Raw genomic sequence first — 21,482 nt, forward strand, 5'->3', positions numbered from 1 at the left:
AATCAAATTCCTCTCCACTGAAATCCAAAGACACTCCATTCCCGGTCTTCACTTCTTCCGCCTCATTCATGTGAAGCCACTGTCGTTGCCATGTACCTCTGATAGGCGGGAATTGACCAGCGGCGAATCCTCTTCCCGTAGATAATCATGATCACAAACGTAAAAGTACACGCGATAGAAACCATAGCCGCAGTAATGAAGCAGTTCTGTAGTCCTTGCGTGGTCCACCAAGGCGTGATGGCGTAGCTGAAGCCAAACCCGATTGTGTTCCTGATCAGCATGATAGACACCGTAGTCTCCCCTGCAATTTCCTTGAAGCAGTCAACGTTGTAGCTCACTGCGATTGAGCCGCCGGTCACAACGCCAAACGTTAGCATGCCGAGACCGAATATCAACCCAACCCAATGGACGTTGTGATAAGCGCCGACACCCCAGGTGATGAGGCCAGCTGCGGAGGTCACACCGGACAAGGTCAAAACCCATAGACGGTGCTCAGGCTCGCGGATGCCATTATTGCGCCTGGCTAGCCGAAGGGCGATCCAGTCCGCTGCGTTCCCAGACCAGAGCGAAGCCACGGCTGCACCGATGATTGGGCCCACATAGACACATCCAACCAGCGCCGCTGACCAATTGTAGGGGTTGCCTGTAAGAACCGGACTTGCGGTCCCGTTCAAAACGTTATACCAAGCCAAGTTGATACCATAGAGGAAGCCAGCCCATGCAACGGTCGGGAATCGGAAGATCATGATGATAGGTCGGTAGGCCATGCGTAGCATATCGATATTGCTGGGCCGTCCAGGGAGGGCCTTGAAGAGTGTATACTTGCTCCATCCCGAGTTGATATCTTGAAGTGGAGCAAGAGACTGGGTTGCAGAGGTTTGAGACGATGAAGTTGGTTCTTGCGTCTCCTTCTCCGAGCTTGCAGCGTGTTTGACGTCCGTTGAGCCGTGACTGTCTAAACCATGGCTGCCAGTTTCTCGGCCGTCAATGACATGATCCCGGAAGTAGATTGTCTCCTCCATGAAGAAGAACATGATCACAAAGCACACCGCGCATATGATGCTTCCGAAATGCATCGTCCATCGCCAACCGTATGCGTCGTTGAACCATCCCGCAACGAGCGGAGCAAGGAAGTTAGACCCGAACAAGATGAAGACGTAGAGGCCCATGTACGTCCCTCGGTTGTGGGCGAAGAAAAGGTCAAATACCGTGACCTCACACAACGACTCAATCGGCGAGACAATGATGCCAATCAAGACGCGGTGCGCGAACCATTCCCCGGCTGACGTTGAATAGGCAGTCCACTCCATCATGGGTACGGTGAGGAGCATTGTGATGAGGTACACACCACGACGCCCGTAGGTAAGACTGATGGGTTGCCATATCAAACAAGCCCATCCGAAGAACAAAAACATCACACCAGTTCCTTGAACCAAGTTCGCGGTGGAGATGCCGGTGTCTTTCGTAATGTCGGCGAGGACGGAGTACTGGAGCGAAGTTGCGATGCCGGTGCCGAGAACGTAGAGATATGCCATGCTGACGGCGAGGAGTTTGCGGCGATGCGTCCAATTCAGTGGGTCGGCTGGATCAGAGCTAGGACGCGGTACGAGGACGATGTCGTTGTGGGACGCATCGTGTAGTTCCGAAGAGGCATTCCCGGCCACGTCGACAAGACGAACCGTTCCTGGCACGTCCTCATAATCAATAGCATTTGGCATCGTGTTGACTGATGAGAGATAGAGCGGCGAAACAATGTGGATGGAAACACGAGCCTTGTTTGGCAGACGAGGCAGAGGATCTCCCTTTGATGATATATCTTGAACCCCTGTTTGCTGGCAGCCAGACATGGGCTTCGCTCGAAGTTTGTCAAATCTAAAGTTGCTAGCTTATCTCACCAAAGGACGGAGGGCGGGGGCCAGAAGGAACACTGATTGAGATCACAACATCAATTAGCAGCTGCCAAATTGCAGGTTTGAACCTCCACTACCACATTCTGCAGCTGTTAAATCATCAGAAAGATTGTTATGAATTAATAGTTGATAATTTACACCATCTTGGCCCTTCAAGCTGAACAATTTCAGAGAAGAAGAATGATGTTCATCAGTAGCAATCATTAATTGCCTTGAATCATTCGTGAAGCATAAATAGCACCCCGAAGCCCATCTTGAGCGGGCAGGCAAAGTCTCAACGTGCACGTACGCGTTTTGAGCACTGCATCGTCGATCTGAAAAGCCGACATCAAGAAGCCATGGGTTCCATTAGCACCCCTCAAGTGAGTTGATCGAAACGTGGCATCATATTGCGGGACCGCAAGCAACGGCCGCTAACCTCGTTAAAAGACACTTTCCATTGTGGAAGCCACGATTGCCGACCTTGAATCAGCCTTGTCTCAAGGCCGCATCAACAGTGTCGAGCTGACGGCCAAGCATTTGCTCCGTATCGCGAAATACGACCGCCGTTCCACACTTCTCAATGCAATCCCGCTCATCAACGAAAATGCCTTCGAGGTTGCCCAGGCCTCAGACCAGCGACGTGCCTCGGGGCAAGTCAACGGCCCTCTGGACGGCATCCCATGCACCATCAAGGATTCGTACAAGGAACAGGGCATGACAGTAGCCGCTGGCTCGCCTGCCTTCAGGAACTTGGTTGCAAGTGAGGACGCGTTCACAGTCAAGAGACTCAAAGATGCCGGCGCGGTCATTTTGGGCCGGACGAACATGCCGCCCATGGCCGCAGGAGGCATGCAGCGCGGCGTGTATGGTCGTGCCGAGTCGCCCTACAACGCCCAATACCTGACAGCTGCATTTGCCTCGGGGTCTTCCAACGGCTCCGCGACAGCGACAGCGGCAAGCTTCGGTGTCTTTGGCATGGGAGAGGAGACGATCTCGTCGGGTCGCTCTCCTGCTTCGAACAACGGCCTGGTGGCCTACACTCCATCACGGGGTATCATATCCATTCGAGGAAACTGGCCGTTGTTTCCTACCTGCGACACTGTGGTGCCTCATACACGGACGGTTGAGGATATGTTCTCTCTTCTGGACGTCATTGTTGCCAAAGATGACAAGAAGTCCTGCGACTTTTGGAGAGAGCAGCCCTATGTGCAGCTCCCAGATGTCGACAGCATTCGCCCCAAGTCGTACCAAGAGCTCTCCGACAACAAGGCTCTCAAAGGAAAAAGAGTTGGCGTTCCAAAGATGTACATTGGCGGACTCGACTCAGACCCAGCCGCACGGAAGGTTCACACTCGGCAATCCATCGTTGACCTTTGGCGCAACGCCAGGAAGATTCTCGAAGACCTTGGAGCCACTGTGGAAGAAGTAGACTTCCCCGTTGTGACGAAGTTTGAGAACCAGGGGTCAGAAAGCACTCATGACGGCCCTGTCGACGGCATTGCGCCTCCCCACCACAATGAATTTGACATGTGTCAACTGATGGCCTACGCCTGGGACGATTTCCTTGCCGAGAACGGAGACAAGAACGTTGCCGTCAGTCTTGCCCAAGTAGAGTCGGCGACCATATTCCCTCGCCCACCGGGATCGATCCCCGACAAGTACGCGTCGGATGACCCACTTGTCCGGCATACCGACGTTGTTGCGCATGTTACCAGCGGTCGCATCGGTACTTATGACATACCCGGTCTTGCAAAGGCCCTCCAAGGCCTCGAGGCCAGGCGTAAGGCTGACTTTGAGGACTGGCTTGATGGACGCGGTCTCGATACGGTCGTCTGGCCGTGCAACGGCGATGTCGGGAAGGCGGATGCGGACGTCAACGAGGCTTCGGCGGTGGACGCATGGCGCAACGGTGTGCTTTACTCGAATGGCAACTGCGCGATCCGTCAGTTGGGAATCCCGACGGTCAGCGTACCCATGGGGTTGATGTCTGATACGGGCATGCCGGTCAACCTCACCTTTGCGTCCAAAGCATATGATGACAGCAATCTGTTTCGGTACGCCTATGCTTTTGAGAAAGCCGGTCGACTTCGACAAGCGCCTCCGAGGACGCCCGAGCTGACAACGGATGCTGTCCAATTGCTCAAGGGACAGACGAAAATGGGTATGTCACCGCCTGAGTTGACTGTGAGTCATACCGCTGTGACCGATGCGAAGGATGGCAAGAAACTACGCATCTCAGGCGGTGTCGAGAAAGAAGTTGTACACTGGTTGGGCATTTCCATTGACGGTAACGACCTTGAAGAGGTAGATGTTACGAAGGGAGAATGGGAGGTGGAACTCAGTGTACGCAGCGCATGGGAAGGTCGACTTGAGGAGAAAGGGGTTCCGGGCCCAGCCAAGTCGATGGTGGTTCTTCTTGCTCGAGGGCAGAATGGAAGATCTACGGGGAGGATGCTGTTTGTCTAGGCTGTTTTACCATGCAAATCTGCAATTGTAACAATTATGAGGTTTCAACACATCAATCTCCTGTCTCCTGTGTTTGGAGGTGAAATATGTGATCACGACATCTTGCCAGCCGATGACGAACTCGGGCAATTATTGTTCCCTTAGCATTTGATGCACCACGGAAAATCGCCAGCGCACCAGTCTCTGTCATGAGAAATGATCATGATCAAAAGGATGCTCATGGAGGTGGGATCCGATAGCAGAATCCTTTGACCAACATTGACTTGTTTGTGCCTGAAGGATAGATATGCCTCGTCGTGGCCGCTGTCATTGTCTCGGACTGTGTAATCACTACGCAATGCAGGAAAAGAGACACGGCCTGGGATAATCTCAGTCAGTGCTTCCGTCTTTTCGTTTTGATAGAAGGCGGAAGGTCTTCGCCATTGATCGTATAAACAGACTCACACAGGTATATACAACTCCACAGTTAATGTCGCGACCAACAGTCTGCTTCTACGAGGCCTCCTCCAGGCCTGGCCATCCCAATCCTGCGATGTGGTTCTCGCCATACCCTTGTCAGTGTCAGCAGCAATATTATATCCCGGCCGAAGCCCTGCATCCAGACGGGATATGCAAGGGCGGCCTAGGAGGAATCCGCTTCACCGGAACATTGCCACCCGAGTGGTGATGGAAGAAAGTCGAGATTCCTTCCATCTGCCTCTGGCTGACGGACGAGTCGGTCAGCCTCTTACTTCAATGACCTTGCGATGAGGAATCAGGACGATCTATTGCGTTCTGGACCACTTCCGTCATGATTGACGACGCCCAGTCTCGAAATGCTTTTACTTTCGTTATGCCTAGCCGTTCTTAGCGGGCGCGATAGAGCTACTAATGGATCAGCTGTACGCAGAGGTTGGGCTCGAACATCGATCTCCCACCACGAGACAACCATGAGAACATGGATCCTACGGTGCCCTGTGTGAACAGAAGATCGGAGAGCGAAGATCTCGCACGCACCATGGTCCCAATGCCACACCTCATCCCAGCACTGGGTGCTACCTTGAAGCGAGACTGTTGCATGGCGGCATGCATGTCTAACAAGAGGTCTCTTCCGTTCAGCTGGGACGTGCTAATGTCGTGGGACTGACACAAGTCCCACGCTCTGCAGAATGATGCCTCGATTCCTTCGCGTAATAGCACCGCGGATGAGCTGTCTGCCCCCGTTTCTCATTTGACTATTACCCACGAAACCTTGTCGCAGAAAATAGTTGCAGTGACTCGTCACCAAAATGACTTCCGAGACAAGTCCGTCCTGAACCAAGCTGCGATTCTCGCCTCCAGTCTTCAGCTCCAGCCCATTTTTTCGCCTCCGCTTCCCCCTCTCACATCGCGTGAGAATTTCCTCCTTGTGGAGAGAAACCAAGAAACACCAAGAATACCAAGAGCCCGTCATCGGATGGCACCACGGACAGAAAACTTTCGCCTCAAAGTCTAAGGCAGGCTTGGCTGAGTTCCTCCCGCGATGCCGAGACTGAACAAGCAACACCAAGCTCAACAGGCCGCAACTCAAGCATCGACACCCCCTTCACAAAAGGCGAGATCATGGCGTCTGGGAACGGGCGCAGAGACTTTGGGGGGCTTTGAGAAAGCTGGCATTGCTGGGGAGTGATGGCGAGATCGTGTGCCAAGCAAACACCAAATTGACAGTCATGTCAAAAACCTCTGCAACCATTGGCAATCCCCTGGCGCCCGGGTCTTGACGAAAATGCCAAGGGACCCTACCCAGAAAGAGGGATACTCCCCGAAAAGAGTCGAAAAGACTCATGTATTTTTTCAGTGTTTGTTTGGCGCGGGTGCGATCCTTTCCCCGATTCCTGGAGGGAGGGATCCTGCAGTGTTGGTCTCATTTGCGCCAAGAATGGCGTGCTCGACACCATCGTCCAATATGCTTCCCGGACCCAATCTTTTTCGTTTTCCAACACCACACCACAGGCCAAATGCGCTTCTTTGCCCCCATGTCCTCCCCTTTGCCCAGAACCAAGGGAATGCACCAAAGAACCAAGATGAGACAGGGACCAGCCTTTTTGTTTAGCTAGCTCAGCTTTTGCCTGCTGGTGTCCTGGGTCGCTAGGACCTGTGGATGATCTGGGGGGGCCGCAACTCAGAGTCGAGATCATCAAAAGAGTGGCATTCTTCATGTGCTTCTGTTGCGCTTCTCGGGTATCCGGCAGCGCTCTGGGTCGCATGGAACCGCGACTATGCTGCACCAGGCATCGCGGATGGGCGTGACAGCTGTAACCGAATCGCCATCTAACATTTAAGCTTAATGAGAGGAGTTCATCCCCGACAGTTTGGGTGGGAAGGCGAGGGCGCAAGAAGAATGTACGGACGACGTAGGGTTATGAATGTGTGTATACATGGTGAGCGCGTGCCGCGGAGGAGCTGAACCAGCCGCAAGTATGTTGCTCATACGTACTTGCAGGTTTCGGTAGTTTCTTTCGGGCCTCGACTGACCAGTACCTAGAACATCATCCCAAGACGCCGGGCCAGTCTTGTTCCAACGTCCCAGACATCCCGCGAGGTTGGACATCTTTGTTGGTCTGGAATACCACTAACCTCGCGTCTACCGATCAGCCCCAGGCGCTATCTGCCGTCCTTTTCGCCTCACTCACGATCGACCACTCATGACAGCCGATGCCGATCGTGAAGACTTTTGATGCAGGGAAGGTAGCTCTTCTGTCGAACTGGAATGTCACCCGCACATGTATCAAGCGATTTGTTGCCCATATTCTGTATGCGAACCCGCGTGTTAGCCGCCCAAAAGGTGAGACAGCACAGGCATCTATTGGGTAACGGCACATGCCATTTCAAGGTGTATCCGGCGCACACGCTGAATTAGACGGCGGAATTGCTTTTCTGACAGCTCTCCCGCCGCCCCCACGTCCTAAGTTGCAGAGTCAGGACCACCCCGGCCGCCGGCCGCCGGAGAGGGAGGAATTAAACTAACCCGGGACGAGCAGGACCTCTGCCCCATGTAGCCAGACACGGCCATTCCACAGCAAAGTACCTAAAGACAGAGTACATATCACATTTACACTTTTCCAACAAATAAACAGGACCCTTTTTCGGTCAGCCCATGGGGGTGGGTGTCCGTCCGCCCCGCCGTCTCTTCGTTGCCTCCTCCCCCGGGCCAGACGCCAGACGCACTATGTAGACCCTTTGAAGCTACTCCAAACATGGGTCATCCCAAACACTGGAATCAAGCACATGATGTTTATTCTCTCACGTAGGTAAACAGTAGCTTCACGACGGAAGATCATCTGGCTTGAAGAGAGAGAAGAAGGGAAAAGAATAAGGGTGTTGACACCCATGCCTGCACAATAGAGATTGATAATGTCGTCAGAAAATAGGATTCGCACACCCCGGGCGGCGTGTGGGAGCGCAACATCACAGGGCTCCAATTGAGTCCTTGGCGAGACCAGGACGATCCGAAGCCACGCTTCTTGGCGACGCGGCCAAGCATCTACGTCCAAGAGGGGAATACATCATCACGGGTAGCTCTCGTATGTTGCCGCATTCTAGGCAGTATAAGTTTCCCTGTTCCGCCGCCGCACAATCTCGTCTGGGCTGTCCTTGTCCCGGCCAGGTCCTCCTCGTTTTTCTTTGACTGATCCTTCTCGGGTTAATCGCTCAGTCTGGCAAGTTTTTGAAGCGACAAGCACAGGATTGAACGTTTTGGGCCATTGAAAACTTCAATCCACGGAGGCATATCAGAAAAGCCCACCGCTGCCCGCCATGCCGAACGCCGGACGTGTCCTGGCCAAGGGCCTCGGCATCGACGTCGACGCCCGGTACCGCAACGAGCCGAGAGAGGCCGTCCAGTCCGCCGCCGCCTCTTTCAACGACGTTGAACAATATGAGGAGAGAGAGCCGACCGTTGCTGAGTTCATCGAGGCTCACCGGCCCACGATCCCGGGGACGCTCGCCTACATCAAGTCCCTCTTCCCCTTCTGGCAGTGGATCTTCCACTACAACGCCACATGGCTGCTTGGAGATATCATCGCTGGTACGTTGAATCTTGATTCCCCCCATCCTGATGTGTGTTACACAAGAGAGAAGCCTTGGCGGCGCAGGGTCTTACGACGGACCCTTCACGCTGCCCTCCCTTCTCTATCCCACACGCCGAGAGAAATCCCCATGGCTGACGAGGTCTCGTGAAAGGTGTCACGGTCGGTTTCGTGGTCATCCCGCAGGGCATGGCTTACGCCATCCTCGCCCAATTGAGCCCCGAGTACGGCCTATACACCTCATTCGTCGGCTTCGTGCTCTACTGGGCCTTCGCGACCTCCAAGGACATCACCATCGGCACCGTCGCCGTCATGTCCCAGCTCGTGGGCAACATCGTCCTTCGCGTGCAAGACTCCCACCCGCAGTACGAGGCGCCGCAGATCGCGCAGGCCCTCGCCGTCATCTCGGGCGCCGTGCTCCTCGGCATCGGCCTCGTCCGCCTCGGCTGGATCGTCGAGTTCATCCCGCTCGTCGCCATCACCTCCTTCATGACGGGCGCCGCCATCTCCATCGCCGCCGGCCAGGTGCCCGCGCTCCTCGGCATCAGCGGCGTCAACACCCGCGGCGCGACGTACATGGTCATCATCGACACGCTCAAGGCGCTGCCGCGGGCGAAGCTCGACGCGGCCATGGGCCTGTCGGCGTTGTTCCTGCTGTACGCGATCCGCTTCGTGTGCAACACCATGTCGGAGCGCCAGCCGCACCGCAAGAAGTTGTGGTTCTTCATGTCGACGCTGCGCATGGCATTTGTGATCTTGCTGTACGTGCTCATCAGCTGGCTCGTCAACCGCAACGTCAACTGGGACGCCAAGAAGGCCAAGTTCAAGATTCTTGGCAAGGTGCCTAGCGGCTTCCAGCACGCCGGGGCGCCGAAGATCGACACGGAGCTTCTCTCGGCCGTGGCGCCCGACTTGCCGGTGACCATTATCGTGCTTATCATTGAGCACATTGCCATTTCCAAATCCTTTGGACGTATCAACAACTATGTCATCAATCCGTCGCAGGAATTGGTGGCTGTGGGCTTCACGAACCTGTTCGGACCCTTCTTGGGCGCGTACCCTGCCACGGGATCCTTCTCCCGGACAGCCATCAAGTCGAAGGCCGGTGTCCGCACGCCCCTGGCTGGTATCTTTACCGCCGTCATCGTCCTTCTGGCGCTGTATGCTCTCACGTCGGTGTTCTTCTATATCCCCATGGCCAGTCTCGCAGGTCTCATTATTCACGCCGTTGGCGATCTCATCACGCCGCCCAAGGTGGTCTACCAGTTCTGGGAGGTCTCGCCCCTCGAAGTCTTCATCTTCTTCGGCGGCGTCATCCTCACCATCTTCACCGATATCGAGAAGGGTATCTACCTCACCATGTGCGCTTCCGCGGCGCTGTTGCTGGTCCGCCTGGCCAAGGCCAAGGGCCGCTTCCTCGGCCGCGTCAGGGTCTACCGCGCGAGCAAGGACACTGCAGGCAAGGGCGTTCCCTTCAACGATCGCGGCGAGGCCATCGACCTGCCTTCTCGTGAAGCCTACGTCCCTCTATTGAAGGACGACGCGTCAAACCCCATCGTCGACGTGGAGACCCCCTTCCCCGGCGTCTTTGTCTACCGTTTCGGCGAGGGCTTCAACTACACCAACGCAGCCCACTACATGGACGGCCTCACCGAGTTCATCATGAAGCACTCTCGCCGTACGATCCTCGACCGCTACGAGAAGCTCGGCGTAAGTTCCCATCTCCGTGGAAAATCCCCCCTTCAAGCAGACAGCTAAGATGTCATAGGACCGTCCCTGGAACGACCCCGGCCCCCGCCGCGGAGCCAAGATCGACATGGAAGACACCCGCCCCATCCTCCGCGCCATCGTCCTCGACTGCTCCGCCGTCAACAACATGGACGTCACCTCGGTGCAGAGCCTCGTCGACGTGCGCAACCAGCTCGACCACTACGCGGAGCCCGAGGTCGTCGAGTGGCATTTTGCCAACGTCAACAACCGCTGGACGCGTCGCGCTCTCGCGGCGGCCGGCTTCGGCTACCCGTCCGTCAAGGACGAGACGCTCAACCGGTGGAAGCCCATCTTCAGCTTCGCGCCGGTGGACTCGGCTTCCAACCAGGCGCCGCGCGTCACGTCGCAGCGCAGCCGCGACGAAGAGGACACGATCTCGCCGAGCAGCAAGAACGTGAATGACGGCGTCGCGCCGGTGGCTGGGCGCGGGGACGGCAAGCTGGCGGCGCTGCAGGGCATGAACCGGCCTTTCTTCCATATTGATGTGGCTGCCGCGGTGGAGAGCGCCATTTCGAACGCGGAGCAGAAGAGCGAGGTGTCTCCTGCGAACTCTGTGCTGAAGAGCGGTTAGAAGGTTAGAGTTGAAGACGATTCATGATGTACGAGTCGGCGATGAGCGCGTGCGGGCGCCATTGGTTGTGTTTCGTGGGAAACATTGGTTGGATTCTTTTAGACGCAGATACCAGAGTCATGTTGATGTTGTTGCTGTTGCTGTTGTCGATTGCTGCATATGCCGGCCTAAACGGCTGAGATCGGATAATACCAGAGTATTATTACCTCTTCTAATTCAATCATTCATCCAATTCTCTTGTCTATATTCAGGTTTAGTTGATCTTGTGAGGCTCTTTTCGGGGTGTTTCAAGAGAGTATCCGTGCATCTCACTTACGGAGTCGCCCTGAAACACGGCTGATGCAGCTTGGCGTTCCCGTCTCTTCATCCCATGACACGCCGCAGCCGCCATCAAAGCGGGAAAGGTTCGAGTTGGCGTTGACAATAGTTGACGGCTCTGTTTAGTCTCTGCAAAACATCGAAATTCGAGATTGTCAAAAAACTCCATCATCAAATATGCGAATAGCATCACACGCGATCCTCAGAGCCGCCTACGTGGCCGCCTGGCTCGCCTCCTCAGCCCTCGCGATGCCTCAACCTCGAATCATGGACCGCGAAGATCCACCGCCGTCTCCGCCGTCGGCCCCGAAACCCATCGCGACAGCCGGCCAGGTCGACATCACACAGCCAAACACGACCGCCCCGGGCGCGCCACCACAAAACAACAAGCCGCCCATCCCGATCACGGTGCAGCTCTACGGCAGCTCGCCCGGCGTCAAGACGTGCCGCAGCGGCGCGCAGCTGGTCGACATGGAGCTGCCCAAGACGGCGTCCAAGATGGCGCAGTTCACGGAGCGCAACGGGCAGTGCTACGACCTGCCGGGCACAGCGCAGTGCGGCGTCTTCATGGCGAACAAGGCGGACGGGTGCGAGGCGCAGCTGTTTCGCGGGTACAAGTGCGAGGGCTTCACGAACGTGGCCGTCTTCCAGGACGAGCTGCGGCCCGTCGGCGGGTTCTTCAAGAGCATGGCGATCAAGTGCGGCGTGCCCCCGATCGAGGTCGCGCCGCTGAGTCTGGGCGGGCTGGGGGCGGCGAAGATGCAGAAGCCGGTGCCGAAGGATGGAGGGAAGAGGAGGGCGGCGAGGGCGGTTGACGCTGCGATGCAGGCTGGGCTGACACAGGGGGGAGGGCAGCCGTGATGCGATGATGAGAGGAGGGAGGGGAGGGCGTGATTCACGATAGGCGCCGAGGTTCCGAGATTCGCGCCGCAGTCATTTTTTGCAATATTCGTACATATAGCAGCAAGATACCACCACCGCCAATCATTGGCAGCACGAATGAATAACGAACAGAATGATAATTTAAATAGGCTTCCCAGTCCCGCGACGCTAGAGCTTGATGGCGCCCGATTAGCTGTGGCCCCAGCCACCCCGGTCATGTGCCAGGCTTGTGTCTTGGTTGTCTTAAGACTCTTTGGTTCACAGGAGTTGCGGGCTGTCACCGCCTCAACTGATTCAGGAAGCATGACAGGAGCACTTGGTAAACAGAAAAAGCTTTGATGATTAAGGCTCTTCACAGCCTGACATTTGGCCCGACTGGTTCGATCCTGTGGGCTCGTCATGCTAGTGGCGACCAAAAACAACGACCGTCGAGCCAGAGGAGGATCAAACAGGAGGGGGCCACAGCCGGACCACATTTCAATCCAGGCGATGATTGGTCTGTGCAGCGGTAAATTCGGTCAGACGGCATTTGCTGCAGTGTTGCCCAGGTTTCGTGCCCCTATTTTCCTGCAGTTGCATGGCGTTGTCACCGATGATGCGAGTTTATTTCGACTCAATTTTGCGCCCTCAACTGTACCTCTCAGGGCCAAAAAGATAAGCGTTCGTATTCAATGAGGCAAAAATCTTCAGCAGAAAGAAGCTAGCTAGCTAGATCGTCCCGTCAGATGGCGTCTAGCTCTCGCTGGTGTGGCTTCACCCAAGACACCAGACCGTCTGATCTGAGGTCCCAAATGTGTCATCTCGTCTCAGACGCTTCAACCCCTTGCACTGACAACCAGGAACTCCAATCATGGCACATATAACGACGCAGCCGTTCCTGGCGCCCCGTCTGCGTGCTGTCTGCTGCCCGCTGCTCTCTCCCTCCATTCTGATTGACACAACCTTCCTTTCCGTTTAACCTTTTTTTGTCGTGTGTTATTCTTTCTTTCTTGTTCCATTCATTTTTCATTCTCCAGTGGCCGGCCACTTTTAAGCTTTGGGGTGCATTGTTCAGTGGCAGTCCTCTCGTTACGACATCGTCCAATCCATCACCAACTTGCTCCGACGTAATATATCCCACCCGACGAGCTCCTCGAGACATCCACAGAAGGAAGACGAGAAAACTCAGTCAAGATGCACGCCTACTTCCTCGCCCAGCTCCTCCTAGCGGCCACGGCCCTCGCCAACGCCATCGCCAACCGGAACCAGGCTCCCGGCCTTGCCGTCGTCGTCCGCCAGGCCGCGCCCGTCGCCGCGAACCCGCCCTCGACCATCATGTCGTGCGCCGAGTACTCGCGCATCGCCAACCTCTCCACCGTCGGCGCCAACAGCACGTACCGCGCCACCTTCTTCGCGGCCTCGCCCAACGGCAACCAGTACAACGCCGAGGTCCTCGACACCGCCATCGCGAAGCTGCCCACCGTCATCATGGACCAGGCCCTCAACACCGCCTGCGGCAACCTGACCGCCCTCGCCCTCGTCGAGGCCGAGCGCAACTTCACCCAGCGCACCGTCCTGCAGCTGTCCAACATCCCCGTCCCAGACCCGCTCAAGACCGGCCCCGTTATCGCGATCGTGTGCGCCAGTATCGTGCTATTTGCCGGGAGCTGGGTTGCAATGCCGTAAACGAGGCCCTTACTGGTCGTTGAAGAAGGAGGACGATGGATGTGTGTGGAGGAGAGGGGATGTTGTTTGTGGATGGAACGGGTGCGGAGGGAAGTGGTCCATGTCTGCTGGGTACAGAGATCTTAATGCACCTCTTTCGCAACCAGCTGACTGGGCTATTCATGCTTCGTACGTGAGACTGGATGTCAACTATGCTTAGCGTGGTGTTTGAATACAAAGCGATACCCCCCCAAACATGCTTCGGTGTATCAACTCCCGCCCCAGACAGTAGTTTCCTGGACTATACTTTTGGTTGGTGTTAAGGTCGACAGTGTCTGCGAGGTGAGGGGATAAGTGATATTTATTGTGTGTTGTTACGTCATGTCAACACGATATGATATGTCTTCCCGACATCAATTTTATTGCAATAGCCTGAGCTGAAATAGTCAGCACACTCACTCCCCCCCAGTTGTGATATGATACGGTTAGGGACAATATGTAATGCTTACGGCTAGTAAATGCTGGTTTTCTCCTACGCACAAGGCCCCATCATAATCTTCCTCTCAATCTCCCGCTCTACAGAGGCTCCAATGCTCCCTGTCCACTAATGGGCTCAACCTCAACATCCTTCGCCAGCTTCTTCCAACCCTTCAACCGTCTCTGGTCGACCCAGTTTCCATGGACCTGAGACTTCACATGGAAAGGCAGCTGAATGAGAGCAATAGGCTTCTCAAAGTCCCTCGTATCCAGCACCACAATCTCGTTCCTGTTCGCGCCCCTCCGCTCCACCATGGCCATCACCCACCCGTCTCCTTCGGGGGCATCATCACTTCGTGGGATGAAGATGGGCTCCTGAATGTGAGACTCAAACCCGGCGTAAAAGTACTTCGTCTGCTTGGTCTCCAAGTCCAGCATCGCCAGACCATTCAACCCGTTATGCACCGTCTGCGGCTTCCCGTTCTCGTCCTTGCTGATGTGCACGTTGATGAAGACGTGCTTGTACGGCTTGGACAGGAATCTCTCGTCGAGGCGGGGGAACTCGGCTGGAAGATCTAGAACGATCTCCGGGTCCGCGACCTGAGTATTGCTCGGCTGCGAGAGATCTAACGTCCAGCGCACGTAGTCGGATGCCGCGTCGGGGGCAGGTAGTCTGCCGTCATCGGTCGGGAAAAAGGGGAACCCGTTATCGTGCACGCGCGACGTCTCAAGGAAGACCTTGGACCCGTCTTCGCTCTCCCACGCACCGCCGGTGTGGATGAGCATGCAGTTCTTCCATGGGTACACCCGGTACTCTCCGGGGCTCCACCCGGGCGGGAGAGGCGTGGTGCTCCGGCGCGGGGCAACGATGAAGGTCGCCGTCTTGTCGTAGTCCCAGGCCCAGTGGTGCCCTCCCTTCTTCATGCGCTCTACGCTTGCATCGAAGCACCAGAGGACCAGGATGATCCAGTTGGGCGTGATGGCGCAGTCGTGGATCGGGGCGCACCACGGTGACTTGATCCACTGCTCGTCATGTTTGACCCCTTGGCTATCTAGAGAGTAGATCACGATATCGAGAGACGCGAGCCCCTTGGCCTCATAGCCGTAAACAACCAATTCGTCAGTGTATGGGTCCACCTTTGGGTGCGCCGTGAAGGTCTTTGCCTTGACCTGTGGTCCAAACGGATCATACTTGATGGTATCCAGTGTATGCGGATCGACGGAGTAGGGCAGACCGCCCTCTTTCAGCGCGAGGAAGTGATCCGCCCACAGCACGAGGTTGGTGTTCGCCGTCGAGTCCACGGCCGCGCGTACGCAGGGGTGGTGCGTGTACGGGTTGCGGTAGAGGCCGAAGAGAGCCTTGTTGGCTTTCCGCTCTAGCTTGTAGCGCTCCGTTTCGACGTAGCGCATCTTCATGTCTACTCTGCCGTCGCGGATGCGGAACGCTGAGATATTGCCATCGCCGTCGAGGGGGACGTTGCACGGGTGCGGCGGGACAAACGGATCAGTCATGACCCTGTAGAAGGTGCCGTCGATTTGCTTCGGGATCTCTCCCAATACCACGAGATCTCCAATTTCTCCCTCAAGACGACATGGCAGGTTTGAGCCGGCCAAGTCGTAAGCGATTGGCCATGATGCGGTTAGCCCGTAGGCCGTATCTGAAGACGGGTGACTCTCAGGAGAGTCGTCGATGCGGCTAGGAGTCATTGCGAATTATACAAGCGAAGAGCGACGATGCCGAAAAGCTCCAAGCGAATTCGATGTGATGTTCTCGAAGCATGGTCCAGAAACTTTTAAGAACATTCCGCCCGGGGATCTCAGTCTTATACGCGAATCATCACAATCATCAGACGACCTCATCTCGATAAAGTCATCCAAGGGTCATCAGATTCCCCCTCGGGCGCATGGCAATTCTCACAACTACCGAAACGCACCTCCTTGGCCGTACCATATTAGAGTTCCTCGGCCGAGGCCTCGTGGCCGGGCCGCAGTCCACAATCGACAGATCCCACCCCAGGATTCCCCGCATACAGGAGCGGCCGACTCGTTTGCCTGCAGCGGCACCATGGGGCCCCTACGCCGCGGCCGGCTCGCCCAACACCAACGAACGAGCTAAATATGGGACGGGGCAGCCAAGAAGATCCAAGATTATCAAGCACGGATGCAATTTTCAACCGTCATCCCATCACCCAAGTGGGCAAAATGGCAGAGCCAACAAACCACGTCACGCACATGGTTGACGACAGTTAAGAAGGAGCTGACTGATACTGCTTCGACTGTCGGCCGCCGCCCTGAAACCCCATGTGACGCTGGGCTTAGACCCCGGAGCGGACACACCCTCCATGTCCTTCCCGCCGCGGCTGGCATCGCATTTTCGTCTCTTGGTATGGGGATATTAGTATTCCTCGGTCTCGTATTGGCTGGGCGGTCGCATCTGGAAGCTCTGAGGACTGCAGGGTAGGTTTCAGCGATACTACTTCGGGATCTAGCGGTCTGATGAACCCGTCGGCATGGTGCCGACTTGATGGGTCCGTGCAACGACACTTCAAGTGTGTGTTCGTTCCTACGGATTGCGCGGGGGCATTGCGAGGACTGACGGGTTGTTGGATGGCTCCGAGATTGAATTGCCGACGGATGGGTTATCACGAACAACATGGTCAATCTCCTTTCGCCCGGAGACTTCACAACCTTCTAGATCTGGTGAAAGGTGAGCTGATTATTCTGGATCTTTGGTTAATATGAGAGAGCTGTACATTACGACGATCAGCCATCCTCACTTGTGCATGTCCTTTGGCTTTGTTGGGCAGGCCTTCCTGCGGGGTGAGCAGATTAAATCACATGTCCGTCAATTGTTGTTAGAAGTGTGGACTTGGCGCAGCTAATCAACAAATGCCATTTGAAGATGCCAGCGCTCGGGAGGACAGGAATTGAAGTACTTCTTCAATGCCGCAGACATAGAGAACCCCATAAATTTCAAGTCAAGCCAATCTGGGGGGGAGACACAAATGAAAGACAAGCCAAATCACCATTTCCTCCATCCGTCAAGGATTCTGATCCTGACCTCCATTATCAGCGGCGTACTCTCAAGTCTCCATGTTGCCATGCGACAATGTCTTCCCACACGTATTTGCCCGGATCGACGTTTGTAGGCGGCCCCTTCAACATTCTCATAATATCCTCCTTTGGTTTCACAGCCCCCCCACATAATCATACTTGTAGTTGAGCTCACAGCAAGCGACAAACGTCCTACCGAAGTCGTGTAAAGCTTCGGAGGAAGTGTGACGACCGTTCCTACGGCTTTATAGCCCGCTGCAAATGTCTTCTTCCCAGCCTGTACGGCACGACTGATTAGGCCCGAAGCGGTTGCGGAGAGACTGCCCAGAGACCCGCTACCGGGGTTTCGTTTCCGCTTCCACTGGTTTTCCCTAAGCATATTCTCCTGATTGACCCTCATGTACTGACGCTCCCAGAGTCCGATTCGCTCCTCATGGAGTACGATTCGTACGTCAGGTGGCACAACTTTCGATTTCGGCGGTGATCTGACCCAGGCCCATCTGTCCGCCGGATTTTCCACAGGTCGCTGTTGGTCATTTTGCGGTATGTTGTCTCCCTTTTTACGGCTTCTAACATTGCCGTCGTTCATCAGCTCTCCGTCTCGTGTTACCTGGTCTTCTCCTACCTGTCGAGACTGCCACCCTTCATCGTTCGGCAGACCACAGTAAGGCATATCCGAGCGCCATGTGCCTATATTCATATCGCTCATGTGAAGATCGCTCTCGAAAGGCAGCTGTTTTGCTACGACAGAGTGAGGTCGTGCATTTCCCGCATTCTTCACGAAAGTAATGTTAGTCCCACCGTGAATGGACGAAACGTTCCCACTCAGGGTTCGATGGGTGGATAGTTACGACTGGTCCGGCCTCCTAACCCAATCATCGCGAGACCCTTCTGACTTTTCAAGAATGTAATGGCTTGACGAAAGAGCGTCGCACTTCCATTCACCTTTGTCGTCTAGGCCAAGGCCTTTATAAAGGTAACGCACTCGAACCGATGGGTCGACTAATTCGTTGGTGTTCTTGAGCCGGCTTTTCAGTGGATTGTTGTCCTCTGTGCATAAGCCGGGCTCTCGATGCGCAGCTTCACCAAAGTGTACAAGCTTCCCGACTGTCTTGTCAGCGAGCTTAACCCAAAATTCGGCTGAGCTGATGTGTCCAAGCGCCCAAGAGCGAGGCTCGACTTCGAGATCGACTGTGCGGAAAGTTCTTGTCATTTCCTCAGGATTGAACTCAACCCCTACGGAGCTCAGTTGGTCGGCCATCCCTATGGTACTTATGTCAGCTATGCACAAAGATGTGCTGTTCTTGTATCGTCTTACAAGCAAAAGCAATCGTGGCCATTTGCTGATTCGCTAGTCCTCCGCCCACATCGCTATGGCTACCGGGAAACCAGACTTGGCGAAGGTGCGTGTTTTTGTTGCTGATATCCCTACTCCACAAAGTCGGCTTGAACGGCTTTCGGTACTCGTCCCAAGCCAATGCGTGGAACGCATGTTGAATGCGTTCGTGGACATCTTGGCTCCCAAATCGAATCTATCGGCTCCGTCAGTTTCGATGTACTAATCACAGTGGTGAAAAGGGCTTGCAGCCCGCAAGTATAACGAGGATTGCACGAACCTCATCTTCGCTACGGCCCATCTTCGAGAGGCTGTATGGCATTCCAAGACTTCCAACTGTGTCCCAAACTCCTGCATTGGCGGACCATGTTAGCTCTGGCCTGTGCAACGCGGAGCACATCATGTACTCACCAACAGCCTTAACCTCGATTTCCCCAGGCACCCAAGGATCATTAATGCTTTTCAAAAATTTCCCAAGTGTCGAACCATTCCTATGGTCTTTGTCTTCGCAAACAATCATCTTGTACTGAGGGAAGAAACAGGTTAGCATGTGTCTGTTATTCAATGCAGGGGGGAATGACATGCGCGAAACAACAACGTTGCGTAGAAGTCAGCCATCCCTTGAAGGCCATACCTGGCACCTGCAAGGAGAAGTTTTTTGAACCACCTCTGCCGCAATAAGTCGATATCCTGTTCTGATGTCTTCCTGTCCTCTATCCAGCCAGGGTTGGCACTGGAATATTCATCCCTCCTGTAAAGGCGATGCGAATTTTCGAGGTTAAAGCACAATAGATGCTGACTTCGGTCAAACGTGGTAGTGAACTTCCATTCCCCTGTCCTGTCATTTTTCTTGCCACTTGAAAGCCAGTTCGAAAAGTTCTGATAGTCCTTGAAAATGGCCGCAAAATTGTCCAGCCCGAAGCTGTTGAGCAATCCCAACGTGCAAATCATGTTAGCGACAGATGGGGCCGTAAAGGCGCCACGGGAAAATCCAGTGAAGATAAGCTCATCTCCGTAGTTATAGTTCTCGCAGACGAAACGGTAGACATCTGCAATATCCTGGAACATGATCAATACATAAAGCTAGATCCCGAATGTGATTCTCAACTCACTGCCACTACGCCTTGTCCGAAAAGCCCACCAAGAGCTCTTGCGGTGAGGGACTGCTCTGTCCCTGCTCCCCTGTGATAATAGACCACTCGAGGCATGCCATTGCAACACTTATGAGCCACTACGGTTGCGAGACGTCCAACATTGGTCTGGATTCTCCCTTCGGCGTTGCTTCAGAAGGTGATCAGCGACAATTCAATCCAAGTCTGGGTGTCATGACGCGAGGGGGAAGCAGTCATACGAGTCATTCCAAGTCCAGTCACAGCAGATGACGATTCGCTTCCGATGAAATTCTCTGGCATCCGAGCTATGACCGCAAGCTGTCACAGCAGTTCCTCCATCGGCAAACGCGTCCGGCGGCTGGCAGAAAGGCATGATGATGGATCTCGTCAGGATTCCAGAAAACGTTGAAGTTTGAAAAGATCCCTTTGCGGTCAAGACCACTGGCCGAGTGAAAGAAGGGCGGGATTCGAATTATAACTGAAAACTTGAAGACCACATGTAGAAGAATCCAAGGTGCAGAAAAGCCGCGCGTGTCTCAAGCCACATGAGCTGAGCCGTCGTCAAAATTGACCGATATGCCGTTCACAAGAGACCATCGGGAAATACATTCCACTTTTCCTCGCCAAGTCTCTCACACACAAGATTGCAAATCACAGGAGGCATCGCGGGCAATTGGTCAATCCACGTATCCTATTGCCTGAAGGACGATCAGCCATGCTTAATCTAGTTCTCGGCGTCCATCGTCCATATAGACCTGTCTCCCGACGTAGTATATGCCCTCTTGCTAAATCTCCTCCCATGAAATAGAAGTGATTGCGCTTAGTTGCGTGTGATAATTTGTTGTTTCTCCGCTCTTTCCGGTGCCCTTTTGCCTCGAATAAGTCTTCAATTGCTGGGAATAGTCTATATCATAAAAGAGTCTGCGACGTCCGTGACTTAGGCTCAGTAAACTTCCTATCTCGCATCAATTTAAAGCCCAATCCCATCATTGTGAAATCTGGGGACCTTGAGACGAAGCTATCGCCGCTAGCATCAAGCTGGCTCGGCACGATCCGAACGTATCTTCAGCGGCACTTGTTGGGTGCAATGTCAGATGTCATAGTGACTCTGTCCTGATACCTCCCCGTAGCATTCCTCTTAGAAGGAGCTAGTCTCAGGTGGGAGCCGTCGGCAAAGAACATAAGCGTGGCAAATCAAATGGCACATAAAGTGCGATCTCATAAGCCGAATGAAAACTCAAACCGCAGTGCATTTGCATCTTCATATCACCGCATGCTCGGGAATAAATGTTACATATCCCGAAGTGCCGAAGATCCCCCCGCCGGGCTCTTAATGGGCCGAGGCCGATGTGAGGGCCGTCTCTGGGCAAGATTGCCACGGCTACCTTTCAAGTACCGCACTTGCTAGGCGTGTCTGTCTCAAGTCGCTGGCGCGGGTCAGCTCTGTCTCATCCCGCCAACATTGAATCCGGACTGAGACTGGAATGTCAGCTTATGAGAAAAACACGCGACCCTACCAGGGCAGCCACGTGGAATTTACGTGAAGTTGCAAGTTAATGGAGGTCAAGCATTGGAAGAAATCATGGACAAATGCATGAGGACCGTGTCGATCCCGCAGTAGCCAGCATCGATCTTTGGATATTTGAACCTACTCACTTTGTCAAATTTCGCCGCCCAAATTTTGAGCTCAAATTCGGATGGATGGTTAGACCATCAGGCACCATAATCATTGTCAACTAAACACAAGTCACGATCCATTGCCAATCTACAACAGGTCCCGGAGCAAAGCAACGGCGGTGGAGGACTTGGCTGCGCTTGCATACCCTCATTGGGCCCATGCATGCAATATGAATCAATTGCGAAGCACCTCGTACTGCCGGCAAATTGCAACACTATTCCTACAGGCTCATAAAA

The 21,482-nt window shown here is 54.6% G+C and overlaps 7 protein-coding genes across 7 annotated transcripts; 4 read left to right on the top strand and 3 right to left on the bottom strand.

Annotated features, from left to right (window-relative positions):
* Positions 1 to 62: 62 nt before the first annotated feature.
* On the bottom strand, positions 63 to 1,718 carry CGCA056_v002515 (putative MFS-type transporter; the record flags this gene model as incomplete). Its single annotated transcript, XM_037317773.1, has 1 exon — positions 63 to 1,718. One exon carries the CDS (start codon positions 1,716 to 1,718, stop codon positions 63 to 65), a length of 1,656 nt encoding a protein of 551 aa, XP_037182817.1.
* Positions 1,719 to 2,248: 530 nt separating this feature from the next.
* gatA-4 (Glutamyl-tRNA(Gln) amidotransferase subunit A) lies at positions 2,249 to 4,358 on the top strand (the record flags this gene model as incomplete). The annotated part of the gene is made up of 2 exons (XM_037317774.1): positions 2,249 to 2,272; positions 2,340 to 4,358. 2 exons carry the CDS (start codon positions 2,249 to 2,251, stop codon positions 4,356 to 4,358), a joined length of 2,043 nt encoding a protein of 680 aa, XP_037182816.1.
* Positions 4,359 to 8,132: 3,774 nt separating this feature from the next.
* On the top strand, positions 8,133 to 10,745 carry CGCA056_v002517 (Sulfate permease 2; the record flags this gene model as incomplete). The annotated part of the gene is made up of 3 exons (XM_037317775.1): positions 8,133 to 8,403; positions 8,559 to 10,114; positions 10,173 to 10,745. 3 exons carry the CDS (start codon positions 8,133 to 8,135, stop codon positions 10,743 to 10,745), a joined length of 2,400 nt encoding a protein of 799 aa, XP_037182815.1.
* A 495-nt stretch (positions 10,746 to 11,240) lies between these two features.
* On the top strand, positions 11,241 to 11,924 carry CGCA056_v002518 (uncharacterized protein; the record flags this gene model as incomplete). The annotated part of the gene is made up of 1 exon (XM_037317776.1): positions 11,241 to 11,924. The coding sequence occupies one exon, from the start codon at positions 11,241 to 11,243 to the stop codon at positions 11,922 to 11,924; it is 684 nt and encodes a 227-aa protein (XP_037182820.1).
* Positions 11,925 to 13,118: 1,194 nt separating this feature from the next.
* Positions 13,119 to 13,610, top strand: CGCA056_v002519 (uncharacterized protein; the record flags this gene model as incomplete). Its single annotated transcript, XM_037317777.1, has 1 exon — positions 13,119 to 13,610. The coding sequence occupies one exon, from the start codon at positions 13,119 to 13,121 to the stop codon at positions 13,608 to 13,610; it is 492 nt and encodes a 163-aa protein (XP_037182819.1).
* Positions 13,611 to 14,165: 555 nt separating this feature from the next.
* On the bottom strand, positions 14,166 to 15,773 carry LSDX1-1 (Lignostilbene-alpha,beta-dioxygenase isozyme I; the record flags this gene model as incomplete). Its single annotated transcript, XM_037317778.1, has 1 exon — positions 14,166 to 15,773. One exon carries the CDS (start codon positions 15,771 to 15,773, stop codon positions 14,166 to 14,168), a length of 1,608 nt encoding a protein of 535 aa, XP_037183883.1.
* A 2,610-nt stretch (positions 15,774 to 18,383) lies between these two features.
* CGCA056_v002521 (Uncharacterized protein) lies at positions 18,384 to 19,524 on the bottom strand (the record flags this gene model as incomplete). The annotated part of the gene is made up of 5 exons (XM_037317779.1): positions 18,384 to 18,391; positions 18,439 to 18,652; positions 18,737 to 18,807; positions 18,868 to 18,960; positions 19,257 to 19,524. 5 exons carry the CDS (start codon positions 19,522 to 19,524, stop codon positions 18,384 to 18,386), a joined length of 654 nt encoding a protein of 217 aa, XP_037183884.1.
* Positions 19,525 to 21,482: the final 1,958 nt, after the last annotated feature.

This window comes from Colletotrichum aenigma (assembly GCF_013390185.1).
Source record: "Colletotrichum aenigma strain Cg56 chromosome Unknown KSG_Cg56_contig02, whole genome shotgun sequence".
In the NCBI taxonomy this organism is placed as follows: Eukaryota; Fungi; Ascomycota; class Sordariomycetes; order Glomerellales; family Glomerellaceae; genus Colletotrichum; species Colletotrichum aenigma.